The following is a 23903-nucleotide window of genomic DNA, read 5'->3' as shown; positions in this document are numbered from 1 at the left end:
TGTGCACAAAGAAAGCACATAAATCAATGGGAATTTACCCAACAATCAAAGTAAAACTTGCATATTCACTTTCCTTGTTATGCAACAAAAAATTGAACAATCAAAGTAAAACTAGCATTTCACTTTCCTTTTTATGCAGCAAAAATTTGAAAGGAAACCGATATTAATTAAATAAAACAATATTTATGTATTAAAATATAATATTTATATGCATTAAAAGTTTATAATACTTTTTTAATTTATCAAATACATCACATCATTTTTTAACTTTCATTTCAAATATCTTCTTCTTTTTTTTCACAATTTTTTCCTTAATCTAATCAATCTCACTCTCATCTCCATTTTCTCTCAAATTTATTGAAATACACTCCCCCAAATTCATCCCCAAAATAAACACACCCTAAGACACTTTAAATAAAATAACTCAAAATAGAAAGATCAGAATGGTATCATTCTACTTCTAAAAATTTCTATAGAAAATCAATCCGTGCATATATTCAATGATAACCTCAACAAGTTTTTGTCTCCCAAAGTTTTGTGTATCTTGAATGATAACCTACTATTTCATTTATAGAACTCCAATTCGAAATTGGATTAAGAAAATAAAAAATCACATTAAAAATGTTTAGAATAATCGATTGTTATAAATTTGAAATTAGGTTAAGAAAATAAAAAATTAATCTAAAAAATGTTTAGAATAATCAATTGTTATAAGCAATAATTAATTATTCTTGTAATATTATAGAAAACAAAATTTTCCTTAGATAATTAATTATTACTAAAAATAATTGATTATTTCATAAAAATTTTTTCATAAATAATTTTTCATTGAAATAATTAATTATCATTAAGAATAACAGATTATTCTAATGTTTATTACAAAAATTACAAAAATAAAACTCTCAAAAGCTTCTCATTACAGTGATGCTTAGGTTCTACCTTTTCACATGTGACATTATATTTTTACTATTAAATACATATATTACATGACTTCAACAACTAAATATATCAACTTTTGAATTCAAACATTTTTTAACTTTTCAACGATTCTCATAAATCCCTTTACCTCTTCGACTAATTCCATAAATCATTATCATCGTTAAATCTTAAATTTTTCTTCATTTATTATCATATCAAAACTTTTTTTGGTCTTTAAGAGTAAGAATAAAATATTCTTCTTCTTCTTTAATCAACATAAATTCTTTTTGACGTAATAATGATTAAATTTACAACCCAATTCGCATCTATACATTAACATGAATTATATTCTTATGGGCTTGTCATTATCTTTAACATTTTATGGTAAAATAAAAATCAAACAAAATGATTATTGAATATAACGAAAAACTACTTAATAAATGTTGTCTGATTAAATTTGAATAAAGCAATTTTTGATAGCTTTTAGATTAGATAATATTTGATACTAATTATTTTATTAAACTCTTAAAACACGTAGCTTTTGTGAAATTATATTTTGTAAATCATTATTTCAAATCGGGGATGTAGCTCAAATGGTAGAGCGCCCGCTTTGCATGCGGGAGGTACAGGGTTCGATCCCCTACATCTCCAAAAGAGTTTTTTTGCTGTTGCTTGAATGTTTATAGTAATTTAAGTGAACTTTTCGTTTCACAGCTCTCAACCCCTAAATTAAATCATATGAAAATTTTCGTTCAATAATTAATATTTTATAACACTGTAGTTTATTTCTATGATACTACTAAATATCGTCAATGATATCCCAGAACTTAAAACAAAATTGAATCTCAAATAAAATTTAATTAGTTATGAATCTCAAACTGAAACATTTCAAAACTTTTCTTCCTCTCCTCTATATTTCTCTCACCATTAAACCTTCACATGAGTTAATACTTTGTATTTTCAGTTCTCAAGACTTTTATTTAAAGGTCACTTTTACTTCTTTCATAGATAATGAATTTCTACCCAAAATTACTATATCTACAATTTGTATGTTTTTTTGAGTTCTTAGCAAAGAACTAACGAAAGGAATAATTCAGTCCTTGTCATCCACGTTAACATAAATACTTTTTAGATTAAGAATAAGATAGTTGAATTTATTAATATGTTTATAAATGTACTCACCTTCCTCCATTTGATTGTATATATATAATAATTCCTAATATAGTTGAATTAGAAAATATTATTAAATCTTATTCAGGAGCAACAGAAGCATCTTTTGCTCCATTGAAAAGAAACTGGCTTTCTCAAATAATTATAATTACTTTAAAAACACCCCTTATTTTAATTACCTGGTATGTACATACGATTAAATGGATTTAGAAAATATGGAAAACCTCTAACCTCTTTTAGAAGAAGTAAAATTTTCCAATTTGGAAAACAGTGAATTAACTCCATTTTAAAATGACAAAAGGCATTAGAAAAAAAAAATAAAAATATACAAAAATATTTACTTTCAACTTAATTATACTAGTAAACTACTTCATAGTTAACAATTCAAAATACAATAAAGAAAAAAATTCAAATACCCAAAAAGTTAGAAAATCGTTATTGAAATATTTTAAATTTTTGGAATCTCTGAAATCTTTTAAATTCTCAGGAATAAACAGATGTAAAAATAGGAAGAGATAACAATTCATTCCTAGAAAAGAAAAAAAGATTAGTTGACCAAAATTAACATAACATGTTTAAATAATAAATGGGAAAAAAAATACTAATAAAACCTTTAGCAGAATCACTTTAAGGATTTGTTTGATTTGAGAAGAAATGTGAAGATTCAATGTGCAAAAGCACATAAAGCAATGAAAATTTACACAACAATCAAGCCAAAACTTGTATATTCATTTTCTTTTTTGTTTTGAAAGCAAAGATTTAGAAGGAAATCAATATTAGTTAAATAAAACAATATTTATGCATTAAAATATGATATTTTCATAGATTAAAAATTTATAATAAATTTTAATTTATTAAATGCAACACATCATTTATTAATTTTCATAAACTTTCATCTTAAATATCTTCATTTCTTATTATTCTTTTTCTTAATTCTCTTATTTTTATTTATTCTCAAATTCATTTAAATACACTTTTCCAAATCCATCTTCTAAAACAAACACACTTTAAATAAAATAACTCAAAAAAACTAGAATTGTCTCATCTACTTCTAGAAATTTGTATAGAAGATCAATAGTTCCATATATTGAATTTAAAATGAGAATTAGGACATCCATCACCAATGGAAATTGAATAAGTGTTATATTAATAACACTGTGATCGAAATCAAATACTAAAAAGGAAAAAAATAGCGAAATGATTATAGCTATTGTTGGGTATGGAGTAAAAGATTGAGAATAATAAACTACAAAATTAATAATAGTAGCTTTTACTAACATATCCTAAAAGGATGGTGCGCTACTATCTGTATCTATATTACTAACAAATTCTTCTATACAGTCACTTTCTTTAAAAAATGAAGAAAACCAAACAACACTGATAATGCTACAAACCTTAATCAATAACTGGAAAATGATAAATAATGATTAAATTTAGTAACGGAAAACTGTTGTCTCTATCCATGATGATTTTTTTTTCTACCGAAATTTTAGTAATAAAAAATAAGTCATCAAATTCATTATTATAATTAGTAACTGAAATTATCATTTAATTAGCTATTAGTATCAGTTTTTAAATTAGTCAATAATTTTGGTTTCTGGATCAACCACTGATTTTAATTTTTAGCCTTTGGATCAGTAATCAAATCAATTATATACTTACTATGTAAGATTTAAGAGGAATATAGGAGAAAATGAATATTAAAAAAATAAATACAACAAAGATAAAGAAAAGAATAAAAATATTTAAAGGAAGATGTAAAAAAGAAAAGTTAAAAGAAGTTTGAAGACATAAAGAAAAGCAAGATAATTTGTAAATTTTAGATATTGGTTAGATATAAAAAGAAGCATATGTGTATTATAAGTAGTTACTTTTATATGTCACTTTTAAGTATATACATATATATATATATATATATATTCTTTGGTTATTTTTATAAATTATTTTTAAGTACGTGAATGTGATGATTGTAACTATTTGACATGTACCTTCCATATGTTTGGATGAAATTTTGTACGGTTAGAAGACACAAAAATGATTTCTATCTTTTACATGTCATTTCTAAAGTATATGTATATGTGAAGGTTATAGTTAATTCAAGTATCTCTTCCTCCTTTACGAGACACTCATATGATTACACATGTCAAAGTGAGCTATTCTGGCTCACATAAATTGAATTGGCTCACCACGAGTCGAGTTAAAGAAGAAAAAGGAGAAGAAAGAGAAGAAGAAAGAGAAGAAGGAGAATGAGTGAATCCAACCCGACTCACTTTATGGTAAACTAGAAATTTTGCAACCCAGCTCAACTCACCACGAATTGGTGGGTTAAGTGGGTTGGCGCCAACCCATATAAAAAAAATATTTATGTATTTATTTTTAAGTATTCAAATATTTAAATAATTTTTTAAACAATCCATAAGATGATAATCACAATAAAATCAAGAACCAATGTTTTCATGCTCACCACCAATATATGAAGAATTATTTCCAAGAAATTGTCCATATAGTTCGAGAAAACATAACTAATATTACACATTTTCTGTCATGCTTTTCAATAAAATATAAATAAAAAAACTACACATCTTTGTGATACTAATTTAGAAAAATTTGTTTATAAGACGGTTGCCTGAGTAATTTACTATAAAGATTATAGTTAAAGATGAAAGTATCAACGTATATAACTTGATAATCAAATTAATTAAACATTAAAATTATTCAAATATTATTGAGCAATATTCTAACATTTAAAAATATGAAATTGTGAACCTATATAATTAGAAGTAGTAAATAATTATTATAAAAAATATAAAAAAACATTATAAAAAATGTTGGTGGGTTAAGTGAATCAACTCACCACCCTCAACCCAGCTCGAACTCGTGGGTTAAGTAAACCTAGTTGAGTTCAACCCACTTTTAAAAAAATTGAATTTTTCTTAGTCTAACCTGACTCGAACCCGTGATAAGTCGAGTTAACTTGAAACTCATTTTCACATCTCTACTTATGACTCATGTAACTACTTGTATGGAGTTCTCTTCAAATGAAAAAGGTGTCCATTTATTTCACCTAAAATCAATGAACCATTCATGTACTAATTTAATTTTGAAATTAGTGAAGTGTGATCATTATTTTAATTAGTCTTATGTTCACACTTTATATTTCTTTCTTTAGGACGGATGATTGGAACTCTTCATGCTCCCGGGTTGAACATTCCTTGTAAAAAATAAGTTTTAAGCCTCTTGTAAAAATTATTTTTGAAGATCGATTAAAATCACACTTGTGAGACAATTTTAAGAGTAAGTTTTATTATGGTTGTGATTCTTATCCAGAAAAGCTTTTTCAAGTGATGAACTCTCTTTGCACTTATCCTTTGAAAGTTCAATTGTGTTCCCCTTCTTATTTCTTTACTTTTCTATTTCTTTTTTCCACATTCTCACATTTCTGTAAATTTTTGTTGAAGACAATCTAACTCTGTAACACTGAGGTAACAGGAACCAAAACTGCTGCACCGAGTCAACGAAGTCTCCTTGGTACCAAGGTAGCAATAATGCGACACTAATGTTTTATCTTTGTTCTGAACTCTAATCATAACATATCTTTTTTTGTCAAAAAGAAAAAGACTCGTCTACAAGGCAACTATTGTGTTGTCCCATATAAGTCAAAGGCACTCATTTCACAGTTTGATGCTCAGATGCATTTGCGTCTTGGATTTTATACAGCCTGCAATCAATTCATTAATGAATGATGTGTTGCTTCACTGAGGGACTTTAATCACATGTTATTACTAGTTTTTACGTGTAAATGGTGGGGACAATGTCTTATCTTTAATCTTTGATATTATTAAATTATAATATTATTATATTTTTTTATATTTTACATGTTATTTAACTTTTTTACATATATTTATATATTTATGTATTAGATGAAATACTTATTGTATTTAAAAATATATATAGATTTAAGTTTAAAATTAGATTTATAAGAAATCTAAATTATTTTAGAAAGTATGGATTTCCAATTCAGAATTTTTTTTTAAATGGATTCGGGTAAAAGCTAATCCAAATATTAATTGCTTTTATAAAAAATAAATTTGTATTCAAAATATGATCTAAATATTTAGATTTGGACTGAATTTGAATTAGATTTTCTAAAATTTAGTCTATGATCACCATCATGCTAACAATGTGAAGTTCTAACACAATATTATTCGGAACTTAATCATTTATTGTTAGATAATTCAAGCATTGTTTGAACACTCAATAACTATTGACTAACCGTCACTCATGGCTAAACAACTCAAACTTTATTTGAGAAACAACCATTCTTAACTAAGATTTTAATATTATTTAGAATGCAACCACTCTTAGATAAAAGAGTTTTATAAAGAAAAGGATCTAAAGGATTATAAGATTTCCTTACTGGACAAAGATAACATCTTTCAACAAATACAAGGGTTATACACTCTTCTAATTTGCTAAAATGAACATAAACAATGTTCTTCTTCAGCTTAGGGCACATAAAGGTCTAAGCGAGAATATTGACAAGATTTCACAAGTATATATCATTTCTATATCTTCTTCAATTGGAAAGGATTGTTTTATATCAATAAAGGTCCATTTCACTAACAATTTTGAAAATTGTGCAAACTTATCTTAACATGTGAAGATGGTAACTTTTCAAAGTTGCACATCATTATTACTCTAATAGTTGATGATCAGAGAGTCCTATATATTTTTATTGGTCTTCAAATTGCAAATCTTTTCATACTCATTTTTGGATAAGTCACAAATAAAAGTTGACATTGTTTTATTGTTCTATTGTATCTGGTTGAACTCTTCCTCTTCATAGTCCTCTTCAGGGGATGAGATCTACCACGAGTGATGATTTGCCATAACTGATAATGCATGGGCTTTATGTACATCTCCATTCTTTCATTCTAATAAGGAAATTATTCTCCTAAGAATATAGGAGGACTGAAGAGGGAAACTTATTCAACGTTGAGATATGGTTCCATACTTTCCATATTGGATCTTTTCCTCTAGATGTAGTAAGGTGTTCAACCTTAGAGAGGTTGAACTCTAATACCAACTATGAAATTCGGGTAAAACACAAGAAAAGAGTGTTAAATTTGTTCTTTTATGGATTTTTACAAGTATCATCTGAAAAATGTGCAATCGAATGACAAGTTCGTATTATTTAGACGAACTAACAAAGATGTTCACAAACTGAGTTCAAAAACTTCTCCTTCTTAAGTTAGTGAAGCGACTCAAGATGTTTTATATTGGTTCATCTAATAGCACAAATTACTTCCCATTCTCAATCAACTAATTGGGGTCCATTATGTAGACTACCATTACAAGATACATATGAGTATTCTTTTGTCTTGTAGCCACCCTTAACTAACTTGTATGAGTATTCTTTTGCAACGTAACCACTTTTGGCCAACTTGTCAAGTATTTTTTAACAACTAGTCACTTTTAGCTAAAACTTGATTATTCTTTAATAAAAAGTTACTCCTAAATAAGAAAAAAATTGTTTAAAGTTGTAATCAAAAGATCACAAGGTTTCTCAATAGATAAGGGTTGCATCTTTCGACATTTACAAGATTGAACACTCTCTTCTAGTTTGTTAAACAAACATAACAATGTTCTTAAAAAGCTATTTTAGGTCTCAAAAAGATTTTGATAGCATTTTATAATTTTTACAAATTTAACTTCTTTACTTTTCTTCTTGGTGAAAGGCTTTATATAAGTCGCTAAGCAATTTCACACTCTCTTCCTTGCATCTAATGCTTTTGAACGCGGAAGATGTAGTAAATGTGCTCCATGCATACATTAAATGATATTCTCTTTGTGAAGTCCTATTATTTATGGTTTTTAAGTAAATCTTTTTTTTCACAAGAGTGTTCACTGCATTTTATTTTTTTATACCAATATGGGTTTGTTAACATACATAAATATTGTCTTCTCTTTCTAGGGTTGCAAATTCGTTCTACAGTGAATTGTAAAATTCTTCATTTTTCTGTTGGCAATAGTCAACATACCAAATTCAATAATTGGCATTGTCCTGATAGTTGGATGTACTTATCTCTCCTTAGACAATTTGCCTTTACAACATAGTGTTTTTACTTGAAATTGTTAAAAACGTAGAGTTATACGAAGCAAATAGACTTCTCTAGATTGATAAAGAATTCACTTGGGAGTTGCTAAAGCAAAACAACTTTAACTTAGGTTCCAAGAGATCATTGATGTGATGTAAGCTTTTTTGAATCTTCTTGGTTAGACGTAAGAAACATATGGATATTCATGAAATACTATGTTAGTTTTAGTCTATGCACATATCATCTAAGCATCACGATGCTTATTAGACAAAAATACAAGACTATTGTCTAATAAACAAAACACTTGAACAAACACTTGCATCTTACAAATGAAGCATGAACATCTTTTATGCTTTGTTGTTTTTAACACTTAATAAAAATCATGAATATTAGACTTTTCTTTCGAACAACAATAATAGAGGGTGATTGTAGATGATATGATAAGGTCAATAAACTTTATGGATAATGATATTTTGACCTACTTTTAACCTACCACTTCAATCACTCTTAGATCATCACATCACGTTACTAAAAAAAATTAAAACAGATAATTAAAGGGTGGGTTAAAAGCGGGTCAAAATATCATTATCCTAAATCTTATAGTGCAAAAATAGCTTAGTAAGGTTTAAATTTACCTATATATATATATATATATATATATATATATATATATATATATATATTATAATTTGATCATATCTCTAGTGGAATCTTCAATACAACCCCTCATGCAAAGAACATTAAAAAAACAGAGTCCCGTAATAGGTGAAACAATAGGTCCACAAACTCGATAAAATAGACTATTTATATACTTTAATATCATATTGTAAAAGTCACTTTAAATTTATGTTAATATCGTAAAATGATATTTGTACCATGTATATATTATAATTTAAATATACTATGCATAACTCCATCACATCTATATCACCAAAGGCGGAGCTTAGACTGTGTACTTTTGCATTCATTTACTATTTAAAGAGATTATCAGGCACTGATTTGTGATGTGAGATGTGTTCTTTTGGACCGAGTTGGAAGCAATGTGAAACACATAATTGCAGGATTAATGTCTTAAGGAGATACCACTAGGTTAAAGAGCTTTCAGAGTGGACAAAGTCATTTTACACAAGTAGCCTTGCTTTATTTTCATATTATCACGCATGATGCAGCCACCATGGACATAATGCTTTGGGGGAATCAAATTTGTTTTTTGGGAACAGATTCTATTGTGGTTGAAGAGAGATAGAATCAGTTTTGTTGTGGTTGGAACCGATTCCAATATTTTTATTTTTTTTTCATTTTTAGTGTTTAAAATTAAAATATTTAATTTTTTATGTCAAATATATTTCCTTCTTTTTATTTTGATTAATAATTTTTTTAACTATTATTGAAAAATAATTTTATTAAAATATTTCTAACTCATAATATCACTTTATTTTAATTTTATCGTTAAGAACAATTTGATAATCTTATATTTTAATCTATTAATTTTTTTAATCTGTCACATCAATCAACTTTCCTACAAATTTTTATAAATTTTACTCGCAAATTCACTTTGTCATCACCTCCAAATCCCTTAGAAAAACAAGAGACATCTCAACTCATATCCAACCAAATTCATCTAATCTTCTTCCTTAAATCCTTCCTTTTAGAAAAACACGACATTAGTGTTGTATAAAAGACCTTTATCTATAAAATAGAATTATAAATAAAAATGTTTTTTAATTTTAGTATATTTTATATATTTGGTATCCAAAATATTTGTATATATATAAAAAAAGATAAATATTAATTTATTGATATATTTTACTTTTAGTATAATAAAATAATTACATTTTTAATATAACAATTTACTAAAAAATTTAACACTCCAAAATCTTCGAAGATCAGCATAACGTATTCAAGTGTTTCTGCTGACAAAACATGACTAGTATTTATGGAGGGCTAGCCAATAGAAAAATGTAATTGAGATACACACAAAGGGCTGATTCTGTCTTATCACCGACACCCATTGCAAAGTCAAAGACAAATGAGACACAAAAAACGCGGTTTCATTTTCATTTTCCAATGTTCATGCACACATCCAATACAGCTGTGATCATCAATAATATCAATTATATATTCTAATCTAAGGAACCTTTATACTTTTTTATTCAACATAAATTAAGTGTAAATTAATGTAGATCTATGCTACAGTCTTCACATTTTACTTGTCGTAATCTTAGATCCTCAGATGTCAAACAAAAAAAAATAAACATCCTCTTCTTCCTATGTCTTTGTGAACTCAAGTTTTAGTTTTTGTTTTGGTTCCAAGATTTTTTCTCTCCACTTCTTCTGGGAAGGTTCTTGGGTGCACCTGTCCTACGGATCCCTAAGAAAAGACCAGGTTTCTAAATTTAGATAGTGTCTAGAGATATCATTGGTATTGGATAAGTTTCTAGAAATGGAAAGTTCCAAGAACAACAGAGTGGAGAAAAGAGGGCACGAGCTAGTTGATGAGGATGACGATTCACAGCACCGTCTTACACATCCAAAGAAACCAAAACTACCCGGTTTAGCCAGGTATATTCAGTTTACTAATATTTCATCGCTCATCATCAGTTGCATTCTTTTAATTAGGTTATTTTGCTTCAAACTCCTGTTTCTTGTTTGAATTGATTTCCATTTGGGTGGTATCGTTAAGATTATTACTAGATCTTCGATATCATGATATCAGTTCCCAGATTAATGTTTTGCGCCTCTTAATTGCGAAACTAATTAATGTAAGATTTGTCATTGAGACTTTGAGAGGAATATCGAACTTTTATTGGAAGTGAAGATGACATTGGATGTAGCATTTTAGTGTTTCGACTAATTTGATGAATTTCCCAATCTGTTTCTCAATGTTGGTTATCTTCGATTTGCCGTACGCTAGTTGGTAGTTACTTTTTCTGCCTTTAAATACAAATTAAGTGACACTCACACCAATATATTACTCGAATCGTGTTTAGTGTGATTGTGGAAGCATTAAAGGTGGACAGTCTGCAGAGACTATGCTCATCTTTGGAACCTCTTCTCAGAAAAATTGTGAGTTACTTTTGCTTTCCTTATATTACATACAGCACAATTTTAACGTTTCTTTCTTTTTACCTGCAATGATGAAGCACTTTTCTGTACAATAGTGGACCCTTGAGCACTTCTTCAATGAAGAAGCGACGTTAAACTAGTGTGTGATATGTAATTTAGTTGCAGCCTTTGATTTAGATTTTCTTGCGTGAAAAAGAAAAGAAAAAGATATCATGATATGTACCTGAATTAGTAAAGATCCTATTAACCAAGATATATAAATGTGTTATAAGGTTAATATGTTAATCCTTCAAACACCATGACCTTGTAGGTCAGTGAAGAAGTGGAGCGTGCTTTGGCAAAATTGGGCCATGATAAATTGGCTGAAAGGTGTGTTTCCCTGTCAAATTGGATCTTGGAAAGTCTTGATTTCCAGTTATAAGTGTCTGTTTAGCAGGATACTGATAGCTGATGACTGATATTGAATTGAAAAATACCATACCTTATCCATGATTTAATCAATTACGTTGTGATTGTCAGATCTCAGCCACCGAGATTAGAAGGACCAGTGCCGAAGAATCTGCAGCTTCAGTTCAGAACAAAAATGCCGCCTCATTTGTTCACTGGGGGAAAGGTTGAGGGAGAGCAAGGATCTGCAATCCATGTTGTGTTAATGGATCCCAACAGTGGCAGTGTGGTTCATGTTGGACCAGAATCTGTTGCGAAATTGAATGTGGTGGTACTTGAAGGTGACTTCAATGAGGAAGTGGATGATGATTGGACAAAAGAGCACTTTGAAGGGCATGAAGTAAAGGAGCGTGATGGGAAAAGGCCACTTCTAACTGGAGATTTGCAGGTTACTCTGAAGGAAGGGGTAGGAACCTTAGGTGATCTTACTTTCACTGACAATTCTAGCTGGATAAGAAGCAGAAAATTCCGGCTTGGTGTTAAGGTTGCTCCTGGTTATTGCGAGGAGATTCGTATTCGTGAGGGAAAGACTGAAGCCTTTGCAGTTAAAGATCACAGAGGAGAACGTGAGTTTTCTACTAGTTCATGTTTTTTGCTTATGACTATTCAAACTTTGATATTTTAGCCAGATAACATGTTCATGAATGTTAACCTTCTGTATCCAGCTAAATACATAATGAACATATAAAATTTGTCTCTGTATAGGTTGTTTGTTTCCTTGCATAGTTTTTTAAGGCAACTAAACAAATTGTTTTCTTCAACTTGCAGTATACAAGAAACATTATCCACCTGCTTTGAATGATGAAGTTTGGAGATTGGATCGGATAGCTAAGGATGGGGCACTTCACAAAAAGTTGATTCAAGCAAAAATAGTAACTGTAGAAGATTTCCTACGACTTCTTGTCCGCGAGCCACAGAAGTTAAGAAGTGTAAGAACTCAATATCATTGTTCTCTTGTCCAAAATTTCCAAGTACTCATTTCTACAAACTTCACTATTTTCCATCTTTGTTGCAGATACTCGGTAGTGGAATGTCCAACAGAATGTGGGAGAGTACTGTGGAGCATGCCAAGACATGTGTCTTGGGTGGCAAGCTCTTTGTTTACTACACCGACGAAACCAATGCCGCTGGCATTGTATTCGACCATATATACCAGCTGAGAGGCCTCATTGCAGATGGCCAATTCTTCTCTTTGGAATCACTCACTCCAAATCAGAAGGTTAATTTTTCGTTAACTGAAAACACAATTTCTAGTATGTGATTGACATGTCTTGTAACTACATCAGCTCATTCATTCAGAGTTTGATTTACAGATGTCTGTGGATTCCCTGGTGAAGAAAGCATATGACAATTGGGAGCAAGTTGTAGAATATGATGGAAAAGTTTTAAATTCGCTCACTAATTCAAAAAAGGGATCAAGAGCTTTAGCCACTCAGATAATGAACCATAACAGTTTCCCAGAGCAGCAGTATTCCTCAGCAAAGAACAAGGTCTCATATGTCTCCTCTGAACCAAACCAACACTCGCAGATAACAAATAACTACTCAGCAAGTCCCGGTTTGGCAGACTATCTATTCGGGAGATCTGACAATCAGATGGTAGGCACATCTTTAACTGACTCTCAGATATCATTGAATGGCAGCATGAACTACATAACAGGTGAAAATCATGACAATGGTGGTGCTTATTTCGCTGGAGATTGGTCCCGACCAAGAAGTGGACAAGGGTTGGAAGACATTGTGGCAGAAGAACTCCGTCTGAGGAGTTCAGAGATGTTGGAGAGTGATGATATGCAGAGGTTACTTAAGACAATCAATGGTGGTCATTCTAATGAGGGTTGTTACACCTATAGCCTTCAGTATGAGCCTCAGATGTATCATTCATTCGGTGAGGATCAGGGAAAGCCTTCAGGGAAAGCTGTAGTGGGGTGGCTTAAGCTCAAAGCTGCTTTAAGGTGGGGCATTTTTATCAGAAAAAAAGCTGCAGAAAGGAGAGCACAACTCACTGAACTGAATTGAGTTATATGCTTCAAACTGCAACATTTTTAACTCATTTCATTTCTATCTGACAGACAATTGCTAGCTGATATTGCTTTTGGAATGTGACAAATTACAATGCATAGAACAATTTGAGAAAACAAATAAAAAAGGTTAAATAAGTTGTACAGATGTGGCATTCAAGGTTTGAATAGCAGTAACAAATAATTGGAAAACGCAACCTAAGACTTGCTTCAGCCGTAACAGACCATACAGCTTGTGAGATTATTATAGATATCAGGCAGCACTGTCATGTAACAGGCTCTCTTATTGTGGCATTTTGTTTGTTTTTCTATTTTTATTGTGTAATTTAGTTATGAATTCATTTTCGTTCCTTACTTTTTCATTAACTGATCAAGAGTCTGTATCTAATGGTTCTTGTTTTTTCATTATTTTCTGATATTGTACCATGACTTGTTTGTGAGCACTTACCAAATGTAATAAAATGAATTCTACTGAAGAATATTTGACAATTTATGTTTGCAAGACATTATTTTACTTCAAAAATCATCTTTTAATCTTTATAAAGAGTGGTACACTATTAAGAATCTTGTTAAAGGAAAATAAGTTTGACCAAAATAAGTGCACAAATGATCAAAATATTTGAATATAGTTAGATATTTGTGCAAATTATAATGTTACTTGTACCCTCTGTAATTTGTGCGTCTTTACTTCATTGCTTCATGCGTGGACACGAACCATGAAAAGGAATGGAAAATATGAGAAACCATATAAATATAATAGTAATAAAAGTAAGATGATAAGACCGATCTAATTTTTCACTTAAATGTGAAAAAAAGTAAAGAAAAAAAAAGTTACATAACATTTATATCTTTTATCATAATTTATGTTATAAATATTTTGGTAATATTTAAATTACATAATTGAAAATATAATCAATTATATTATATTATTATTTTCAATTATGTTTTTAACATAATTGAAAATAAAATGTGTATTTTATTACAATAAAAAATAAAAATAAAAAAATAAAAAATATTAATAATATATATATATATATATATATATATATATGTGTGTGTGTGTGTGTATGTGTGTGTGTGTGTATTTTGTATTTTGTATATATTTTCATTTTTTTTCTATATATTTGTTTTCATTTACCGGCATCACTTTTTATCTTCTAAGAATGTAGGCAAAAAATACAATTTTCTTGATCCAATCCACTTAAAATTCATTTTATTGGATTTAGATTTCAATTTGATCTACATTTTACATATTTTATGAATTTGATATCTATTCTCTAAATCCAGATTTCAAATATGGATAATCCGAAAAATTCATTCCAAATTTTCAATCTAAATTTTTCAATCGGAACGAAATTTGGCCATTTTGGTATAGCCGACTTGCAACTGGAATTTAGTAGTATTCAGTCGAGTAGGCTTTCATTGAAATTTGGCCAAAGTTAGTCGAGTAGGCCCTGACTGAAATTTGGCCAAGTCGAAACTAGCCCAAATTTGGCTATATTCAGTTGAGTTAACCCTAGACAAAATTTGGCTGTATTCGGCCAAGTCAGTTGAGACTGAAATTTGGCCATATTTAGTTGTGTCGACCTCAGTCGAAATTCAATCACATTGGCCCCGACCAAAATTTAGCCAAGTCGGTCTTGACCTAAATTTGGCCATATTTGGTCGAGTCAGCCCCGAAATTGATATTTGGTTGTATTCAACGAAATTAGTCGTGACAAAAATTTGGTCGAGTAGCCCCTGACGCAAATTTGCCATATTTGGTCTAGTCAGGTTTGGCCAAAATTTGGTCATATTAGGTTAAATCGGCCGTGCCAGAAATTCTGCCAAATCCAGTCAAGTCGATCCCAACCGAAATTTTTTCGAGTTGGCCCTAATCCAAATTTGATCGTATTCGACCACACCATCCTCGATCGAAATTTTTAGAACATTCAATTTAAATTTCTTTTATAAAAAATGGATTATGAATTTTGAAATTGATCCAAATATTTAAATTTTGATTCAAATATTTGGATTTTAAAAAATCCAAACTAGTTCTCTTGAAAAAAATAGATTTGGATCAAAAATCTAATTTAATTATTTAAATCTAAAATGGACGTGAATTAGATTATTAAAAATTAATCCATAATCACCCGTATTCTCAACACAACAATACAGTGTGATGAGCTTTATCATAGCAACACAGGTAAAAAAATCAAAGATATCTTGATTGCTCCTCTTAAATACCAACCAAGTGAAAGTAAGAGAAAGAAAAAATGAGCATGTCACGGGGTAAATCAACTTTGAAAATGCGTACTCAATTGTTCATAGACATAGGGAAATATTTATAAGATACTTAATTACTAATTTAGTTCATATATTAAAATTTATGATTTATTTTAATTTTTATATTTTTTCTAATATTTATTAAAAGAGTTAATGTAACTTTTTTATTAAATTGGTCTTAATGTAGGTTGAAAGGTGAAAAAATCAAGGAATTTGATGAAAAATATCAGACAAATATTTAATTATCTCCTCATAAAGTGAAAATTTTAACTTAATTAAATTTTAATTGCATCACAAATTTTGATACATTCAATTGTGTCTTTAATAAATTTTTACAGTATATAAAATACTAACAAATTTTATATTTTTCAATAATTGAGTCTTTATATTTGAGTTTTCTATTAATCAGAAGTAACTATTATTTTGTCCTTTCAGTTTACAATAGTTGTTAAAGGAAGATGACGATGTCCCGTAATAGTTAATAGAAAAATTAATCCTGAAAACTAAAGTTAATATAATTTTTAATACTTAATAGACGATGATTTTATTATGAATTCAATTGAACATGTTTAAATTTATCAAACACTTAAAATTTAATTAAACCATTAAAATTTTTATACAAATACCTTAATTATTTTTTCTCATAGTTCTAAAATTAAAATATGATCATACCTGTTATATAGTCGATTATTTGCCCTACTTTTAATTAAAAAAAATGTATTTCAAAATGAACAAGATGATAAATGAATTAAACGGTTACTAAAGACCAACAGGTTGGAAATAAACTCCAAAGTGTAAAAGAGCGACTTTAGAAAGTAGCAAATCTTTGAGAGGAAAACGTTCTTCTCAAGAAAGTCATCTTACCTACTTCAACCATAAAAAGTGAAGTCTATGAAATGAAACCACCAAACTTTTAAGTTATCATATCATTTTTTTTCTTGAATTAAATATCATACCATGTCATTTTCACTAAATTAGTTCACTAAAGCAACACCATTATTATTTCAGTGCCAAACACTTTCGAAATCAATCTTGAAATGTATGTCATCATTTTTCTAATAGATTAAGGATTCTGGGATATTAAGAGCATTTAACCTTTTGTTAGCCCCCCCTAATTACATGAACTAAAGAGTTCAAAAGACATTCAAGACAAAATCATTGAACAATAAAACTCTAGTATTATAATATTATATGTCTGAACCTGATGTTCCTTGTTTTATATTTGTTTGGCTTTTTAAGGCAAAAGATAAAAAATGCAACAAACAAGGAAAGAAGTAATTGAACAATAATATATGTCTTAGAATGATGTTTCCTGTTTATATATTTGCTTGACATGAAGGAGGGAAAAGATCCAAAATACAACAAACAAATAAGTAGAAGTCATTGCATCCCCAATACAGGAGAGAATGAATTTGATTCCAATAAGCAACTTGAACATACATATGGGTTCCTTTTCTATTCTTCTAACATAATCTCATATACTATGAAGTGTCTATGACGACATTTACAAGAGGATACTATAGTTCATAGAAACCTCATCCAAAAGTCCATGAACTTAACTTTGGAATTAGTTATGTACTTGGCTAAATATTAAGTGGGATTTACTGGAAGGAAATCTCTTTCCCCTTGGCTTTCTACAAATCTTTCCCCAGCTTATGTACCCCATTTTCTCAATGGCAATTTCAGTGTCAATATCTAGTTCCTTCAAGTTCAAAAGCAAGTCTGTGATGTTAGAGGATGAACCACAAGACCTTCTCTTACCCCGTGCTACTACATTTCTGCCTGCACTTCTAAGACAGCCTGATGCTGAGGGAGTTCTTCTGGCAGCTTCCACGAGACCTCCAATGGTTTGAAGATCTTCGGTCACCTCATACCGAGACAAAGAAGCAAGGCTTGGGAGAATGTCACTTTGGAAGTCATTCCCCCGCCTCCTCCTGTTTGTTCGGCACTTTCTTGGTTGACTTGGTGAAGTAGATACACCTTCTTGCTCATTTTGGCCACTACTCTTGTAGTGGCAATAATCTAGGTCCTTGGTGTCAGACAAATTTAAGGACATGAACTCAAAGTAATCAAAGTCAGCAGGCAGAAAGTCCTCAAGATCCTTAATGGCACAATTCAAATCCTCCTTAACCTCATACTCTGGATGATTGACTACTGTAGAAACAATTCCAGCAAACCAGTGGAGAGAACCAGTTATAGAAGGTTCAGATGATGGGCAATTTGTTATTTGGATACCATCATAGGTCAAAGCTTCTGATATGGAAATCAAAGCCTTGGCTGCAATTCTGGTTTGCTCTTCTCGTGCTTCTGGAACCTCCTGCTCCTGCCCTGCCAATGGCAACATCTCAAACTGGTTTTCATCAGATTCTCCTCTGGGTGGAGAACATTCCTTGTTTTCCGGACTTGAAGGAGCTTGTAAATCAATATCAATTGGCATATTTTCATCTTCATTTGTGCATGAATTTAGGTCAAGAATATCTGATGAATGCTTGTGCTTCTTTTCATTCTTCATGTATTCACTGACAGATGCTTGTTCGCCCATGTCAGGATAACCATCAGAAGGAAAATTTACATTGGATATCTTATTAATTTCTTCAATCCTATGATCTGTGGACAGGCTCTGGACGACTTTGGGTGTCTGAGGTTTTCCATTAAGGTCAAATGCAAGAGTCCTGTCTCTAAACAGGTCACTTTTCTGAACCTTATTCAACTCCAAAGGATTCAGAAAGGAAGAATCAATAAGGGTTGAGGCTTGACATTCATCAGTGGGGTTGACCTTGGGTACAGGCTTTTCTTTAAGCCAAGACAACCTTGAATCCTGAAATTTATCATATTCACCTGTAATCCGAATGCTTTGAAATTCTGCAGTTTTTGTTTCAGAAGAACCAACAGGCATAACATTCAGGTTTATGCCGACAGTCTCCGCATATTCTGAATCCTTAACATACTTCCAAAGCTCCTGGCCAGCTGACGATGGACCACGATTATCACAGTAGTTTGGATCATCGGCATTAATTGATGGTGGACCCAACAGATTGGACCTGTTGCAAAATTTGCTGTGAAGACAGTTTTGAGAATCTGAATTAGAGCCAGATGCAATACTTTTCCATAAGACTGATGGTGAAATCCTAGAACTTTTCAGGTCAGACTCAGAAACAAGCTGATGTGAAGAACATGGGCATGAAGAATAGCTTGGTCCAAGCCAGACACCACTGGTGGGATTATGCGTTCCAGTAAAGCTATCCCTATCCGTTCTCAGTCCCGGGACAATTTGATGTGTGGAATGAAAACATGAAGAGTTGTTAACTTGTTTCAGCTTCTTACTTATGGATTCAATTGAAACAAATTGGCTTTCTGTATCATTAAATATAGCAAGGGAACCCAAGTCACTACAGTTTTTCCCTGTAAAATTAACAATTAATTATATCAGAAAAATGTATATCAAAACAAGATATGTATTACAATAATTACAAGGCAATCTCAGAGACAAGTTCTCACCAGAACCAGTACCCAAGGTCAGCCGTCCATGTTTTGTCCCCTGGTTTAGTAGTGGGGGATCTGAACAAGCTTGGAGATCCTGTTTTCTTTCCAAATTCTGGATCACATCATTGGGAAAACTATGAGAACCCGGTCTAATTCTCCTGGTCATATCATGAAAGGTATAGTTTTTGTGATGGATTGACGCACCAAAATCATCAGACTTCACACCTGTCTCTTCTTCAAGCTTAAATGGCACATTTAAGTCAGAAAAACCATTAAAGTTAAATGGTTTCTCAACAGTGTTATAAACAGCCTTAGAAATTCCATTTAAAGTATAAGTTGACAGTGCAAGCTCTTTGATAACCCTTTCATTTTCACAAGATTCACTATCAATGTATACATCAGCTGGAAGTTGAAGATCCAATATTTTCTTACCAACTTTTCTGTAAGCTGATACTGACAGTGTAGGATCTTTCGGAGATTCTATGATTGCAGCTGGGGCAGGAGCAGAAAGAGGAGTAGGACGTAATTGCCTGCTCTTTTCTTGCATAGAAGCCAATGGTAACTGGATGCCTTCAGCATTTAAAATAGATGATTGACTAGTGAACCCATGCAAGTTTTGTGAGTAATATAAAGAGGAACTTGACGATGATGTCTCCAACCTTATAGTATGTTTATGTAACTCGATCCTTTTAATTTCATCCATTAATTCTCTTTGTTTCTGGTAAATACGGTGAAGCTCATGAATCTGAACAGCAAGGCACAGGCCAGAGTTATTAAAAAATACAGCTAAATCTTTATGAATATCCAAGAATATTCAAGAACAGTTTACCACAAACAACAAACCTCCACAATGTTATCTTTATTTTGGATGAAATAAGGATGGAAGTAAAATCTTTTATAAATATACATGGTGAAATGAATGAATTTGACAAAATTTTTAGAATAATTTGCTTTTCCAAATAAGATTCTTATTTTGCTCCCCACTTTTATCAATAAAAAAACAAATATGATTAACATTCTTCTCATAGAACCTAATACTGACCCAAACATGTTACAAATTACAATGGAACCTCTTACTGCCATTTCAAAACGCCTCAGAGTCTAGCTAGAGTTACACAACTTCAGGACTTCAGGTACCAGCAGATGATAAATGTTTAATCTTGTGTTTGACGAAGACTGAAATAGGAAAGCTTATGAAAATTATTAATTTGTGTAGATAATGGGTCATACTTTCTCACATGAAGATGTTTGCCCTTCAACACTAATTATACTTATAATAAAAATACAAAAAAATTATTTTTGGCAGCTATATGCAGAAAAGATAAACACAATGAAACCATGAAGCTAACATACTTGGTCCCTGAATATGGCCTCATGCTTGAGTATTGTCTGTTTCAGAAGTTCCTTGTTGTAACCTAAAAGATGACATGTTGATGACAACGGCGAGGATCCAAGTCCATAACAGTCATCCTCACGTTCACCAGTATAATTAGATGAGGTCCATGTGCTGCCTTCTGCACTGAAGACAAGATCCCTCGGGGAATGATATCCTTGGATAAAACCATTGTTTTGCCTGTTTGCACTCATGCCCAAAAGTGCCATAGATGACAATGCAGAGATTTCAATGACACAAGATATTATAAAGTATCCTCATTTTTAAGGGAATGAAAACCTGCAATCAAAACAAAAATAAATTGATTATTACTTAAATAATAATTTAAGAGAAATATTTGATAAATAATAAAAAAATACAGTTTAAGCCCAGACACCTTCTTTACTCTGCCTTATATAGGTTTTTATTTATTGAGAATACAAGATTGTTCACTAAGGAGAAAACTGATTGCTCCAACTAATATATATGTAATGTGCACCCAAAAATAGAATAATTAGATTTAATTGGACTGTTTTGTAAACTGCTCACATGACCCACAAGGGAATTCCATTCTACAGATAAATTTATCTGACAAAAAATTGTGAAGACGGAATAATTCTAGATCATGACATTTCCATATGATGTCATAGTAATGAAGACCTGCAAAGAAATGTGAGTCCATCTGCACAACAAGAAAATAAAAATTACCACAAGCCAACTTTAATCATAGTCTTCTACACTATTTTTCACTTTGACATCAAATTTTAAGCACTCGTGAGGAATATACATTGCACACATTTAAGCTAATATAGTATTATTTTACATAAATCTATCGACAACAGATTACTAAACGTCACCAAAAGAAATCAATCTCGTCAAGCAGTATATATTGTCAGAGAATAATTTGGCCCCAAACAATCCTCTCCACCTAAAAATGAAAATATATAGGTTACATGACAAACAGGTGAATAATAGACAAGAGTCTATAACCGTCTTCACAAAGAGAAATGGTGAACACATGTAATACTATGCAAGAGGGGCAGAAATTAAATTTCTTTCATCATGTCCCTCAAAAAGAAAACGTTTGAACTGTTAAGAAAGAATTTGGTTCCGGTAAAAGCATTTTCTAAACGGACAACAGAAAGAAATACAAAACTACCTTGCTTGGAGAAGCATTTAAAATTGAAGTTGATAAGCACAAGACCCAGAAACAAATAACCAATTTTGTCACAATTGGCTCAAAAAGGGAATTGGTACTTTTAAGTTATGATAGATATCAAATGTTTTTACGTCAACAATCCACAAAAGAGTGCAAATGTTTCCTAACCAGAAATTAAAAAAACCTGAAATCAACACTCACAAGTATCATTGAACAGGGGAAGAAGAGCACTGTGCCTACACTATTAATGATAATCAAAAAGAACATATAATGATAAGCACAGCATAAACTACAGGACAAGCACAGAAGCACCAAGAGCGATCAAAAGATTTTTCTGAACGAGATAGAGTTAGGCCAAATGTTATGGTATCAAGTCAATCAGAAAATTCTGAGACAAATCTCACAGGCAAATCATCTTTTGCAATCAGAATCAGATGCTCCAGACAAGGGTATCAAATCCATCCATCAGATGACCCAGCCAACGACACAAAAAAAAACAAACAAAACGAAATAAAATAAACAAGTATTTATTCTCAAAAACTGAAAGAAGTCCATCAAAACATTTCTGTACGAAAAAAGTAACAGGAAGAATACTTAAGAGTAACCCATTCACAAAAAAACACAAAAAACTTGCAAGGAAGGTAGACAACTTAACCCGATTACATTAATCACTAAAACACATAGCTCAGTGTGAAAAGAACAAAAAATACAGTCAAATTCAACACTTGAAGGAAGAAGCCACTGAAAAGTAGTACAGAGAAGAAAATTTTATAACAAAACAAATGGGAAATTGAAGAAGAAAATGTTGAAGAAACATGACATCATTATAGAGAAAAAAAAAATGAAGTGACTCACTCACCCGATGAGTCATTGTTTGAAGGTAGTGGAAACGTTGGAGAAAAAGATGAAGGAGAAGAAAGGCATTAATGTTGAAGCGAAAAGAGAGCGACCCAGAAGAGGTTGGGAATCAAAAAGTGATCTTTTGCTTTTTGAGATGCCTTAGAAAAGCAGAAAAGAATGGGGATTTGGATCCGCAGTGCTGGGCCATTCTCTCAATGAAGATTTTGCTTTCACTCAGAGAGAGAGAGAAAGAGGAAAAACCTCAAAATGAAACCCACAAAACAAACGAAATTTACATCAAATTGGAAATTAAAGTTGTCAATAACTTGTCTCTCTCTTCTCCGTCTCTTTCTCATTAATGTTTTTGCTTATTACAAGTTGTTTTTCTTTAATACTCCCTCCATTTTTTATTTATTTGAGTTTAAAGTCTTTAGATTAAGAAAAACAATTACTCCAACATAATAATAACATCTTTTATGGTCAATTTTATTAACATAGTTCTATTCTATTTCATAATTCTTATTAATATGTCACTAACTATTATGAGAGAATAATATTTATTTGGGAACAAAATTGAAATATAAATTATGAAAAACTGAAAAATCAATGAAAAGATAAATATTAAAACAACCATTATAAAAATTTAAAGAGTAGATAGTAAAGAATGTGTTGTTTCTATCCAAACAACTCACGAAAAAACATTTATCAGATGTAGTTTTATCTAAATGATTGGACATTTTTTTTAATTAATCAGTGATCACAATATTTTGAAAATATTTTACTTTTTAGTGTTCAACGCAATATGATACGAGAAAAGAATAAACCAACAAGTTTGGATGTCGTTTAACAAATTATTTACATAAAACCGTTATTACTAAATAAAAACATAAAAAGTTTATTATTTATTCTTAATAAAAAGGATGAAAACCATCAAAATGAAGTTAAATTTAATTGAAAGACGTGTGTTGTCGTGATAAAAATATGCAAATATTAATGATAGATGTTATCTATTTTGTGGAAAATAATAATTTTTTCATCAATTTTACAGACATTTTTAAGCATAAT

General features: G+C 30.6%; 2 protein-coding genes and 1 non-coding gene across 7 annotated transcripts; 2 read left to right on the top strand and 1 right to left on the bottom strand.

Moving 5' to 3' along the window:
- Window positions 1-1496: 1496 nt before the first annotated feature.
- TRNAA-UGC lies at window positions 1497-1569 on the top strand. The gene has a single exon. It is a non-coding gene; the product is annotated as a tRNA-Ala (tRNA).
- Window positions 1570-10366: 8797 nt separating this feature from the next.
- LOC114163398 (calmodulin-binding protein 60 E-like) lies at window positions 10367-14208 on the top strand. 2 transcript variants are annotated; one of them, XM_028047711.1, is made up of 7 exons: window positions 10367-10748; window positions 11177-11252; window positions 11563-11621; window positions 11772-12265; window positions 12468-12628; window positions 12715-12918; window positions 13013-14208. In XM_028047711.1, exons 1-7 carry the CDS (start codon window positions 10630-10632, stop codon window positions 13715-13717), a joined length of 1818 nt encoding a protein of 605 aa, XP_027903512.1. In that variant the 5' UTR covers window positions 10367-10629; the 3' UTR covers window positions 13718-14208. The 2 variants fall into 2 exon arrangements, with proteins under 2 accessions (XP_027903512.1, XP_027903514.1); XM_028047713.1 differs by lacking the exons at window positions 10367-10748; window positions 11563-11621 and having other exon boundaries at window positions 11231-11252; window positions 13013-14195.
- A 3069-nt stretch (window positions 14209-17277) lies between these two features.
- Window positions 17278-23128, bottom strand: LOC114163289. Of its 4 annotated transcripts, XM_028047512.1 has the most exons (5): window positions 22858-23128; window positions 21389-21521; window positions 20821-21139; window positions 19483-20212; window positions 17278-19386 (listed from the first exon to the last, which is right to left on the bottom strand). In XM_028047512.1, the coding sequence occupies exons 3-5, from the start codon at window positions 21067-21069 to the stop codon at window positions 17552-17554; spliced, it is 2814 nt and encodes a 937-aa protein (XP_027903313.1). In that variant the 5' UTR covers window positions 21070-21139; window positions 21389-21521; window positions 22858-23128; the 3' UTR covers window positions 17278-17551. The 4 variants fall into 4 exon arrangements, with proteins under 4 accessions (XP_027903313.1, XP_027903312.1, XP_027903315.1 ...); XM_028047511.1 differs by lacking the exon at window positions 21389-21521; XM_028047514.1 differs by lacking the exons at window positions 21389-21521; window positions 22858-23128 and adding an exon at window positions 20510-20643 and having other exon boundaries at window positions 20821-21015.
- Window positions 23129-23903: the final 775 nt, after the last annotated feature.

The sequence above is a fragment of the Vigna unguiculata genome, chromosome 9 (genome assembly GCF_004118075.2).
Source record: "Vigna unguiculata cultivar IT97K-499-35 chromosome 9, ASM411807v1, whole genome shotgun sequence".
NCBI lineage: Eukaryota > Viridiplantae > Streptophyta > Magnoliopsida > Fabales > Fabaceae > Vigna > Vigna unguiculata.
Note: the sequence above shows the minus strand (reverse complement) of the source record. Positions and strands in the feature narration are given on the sequence as shown.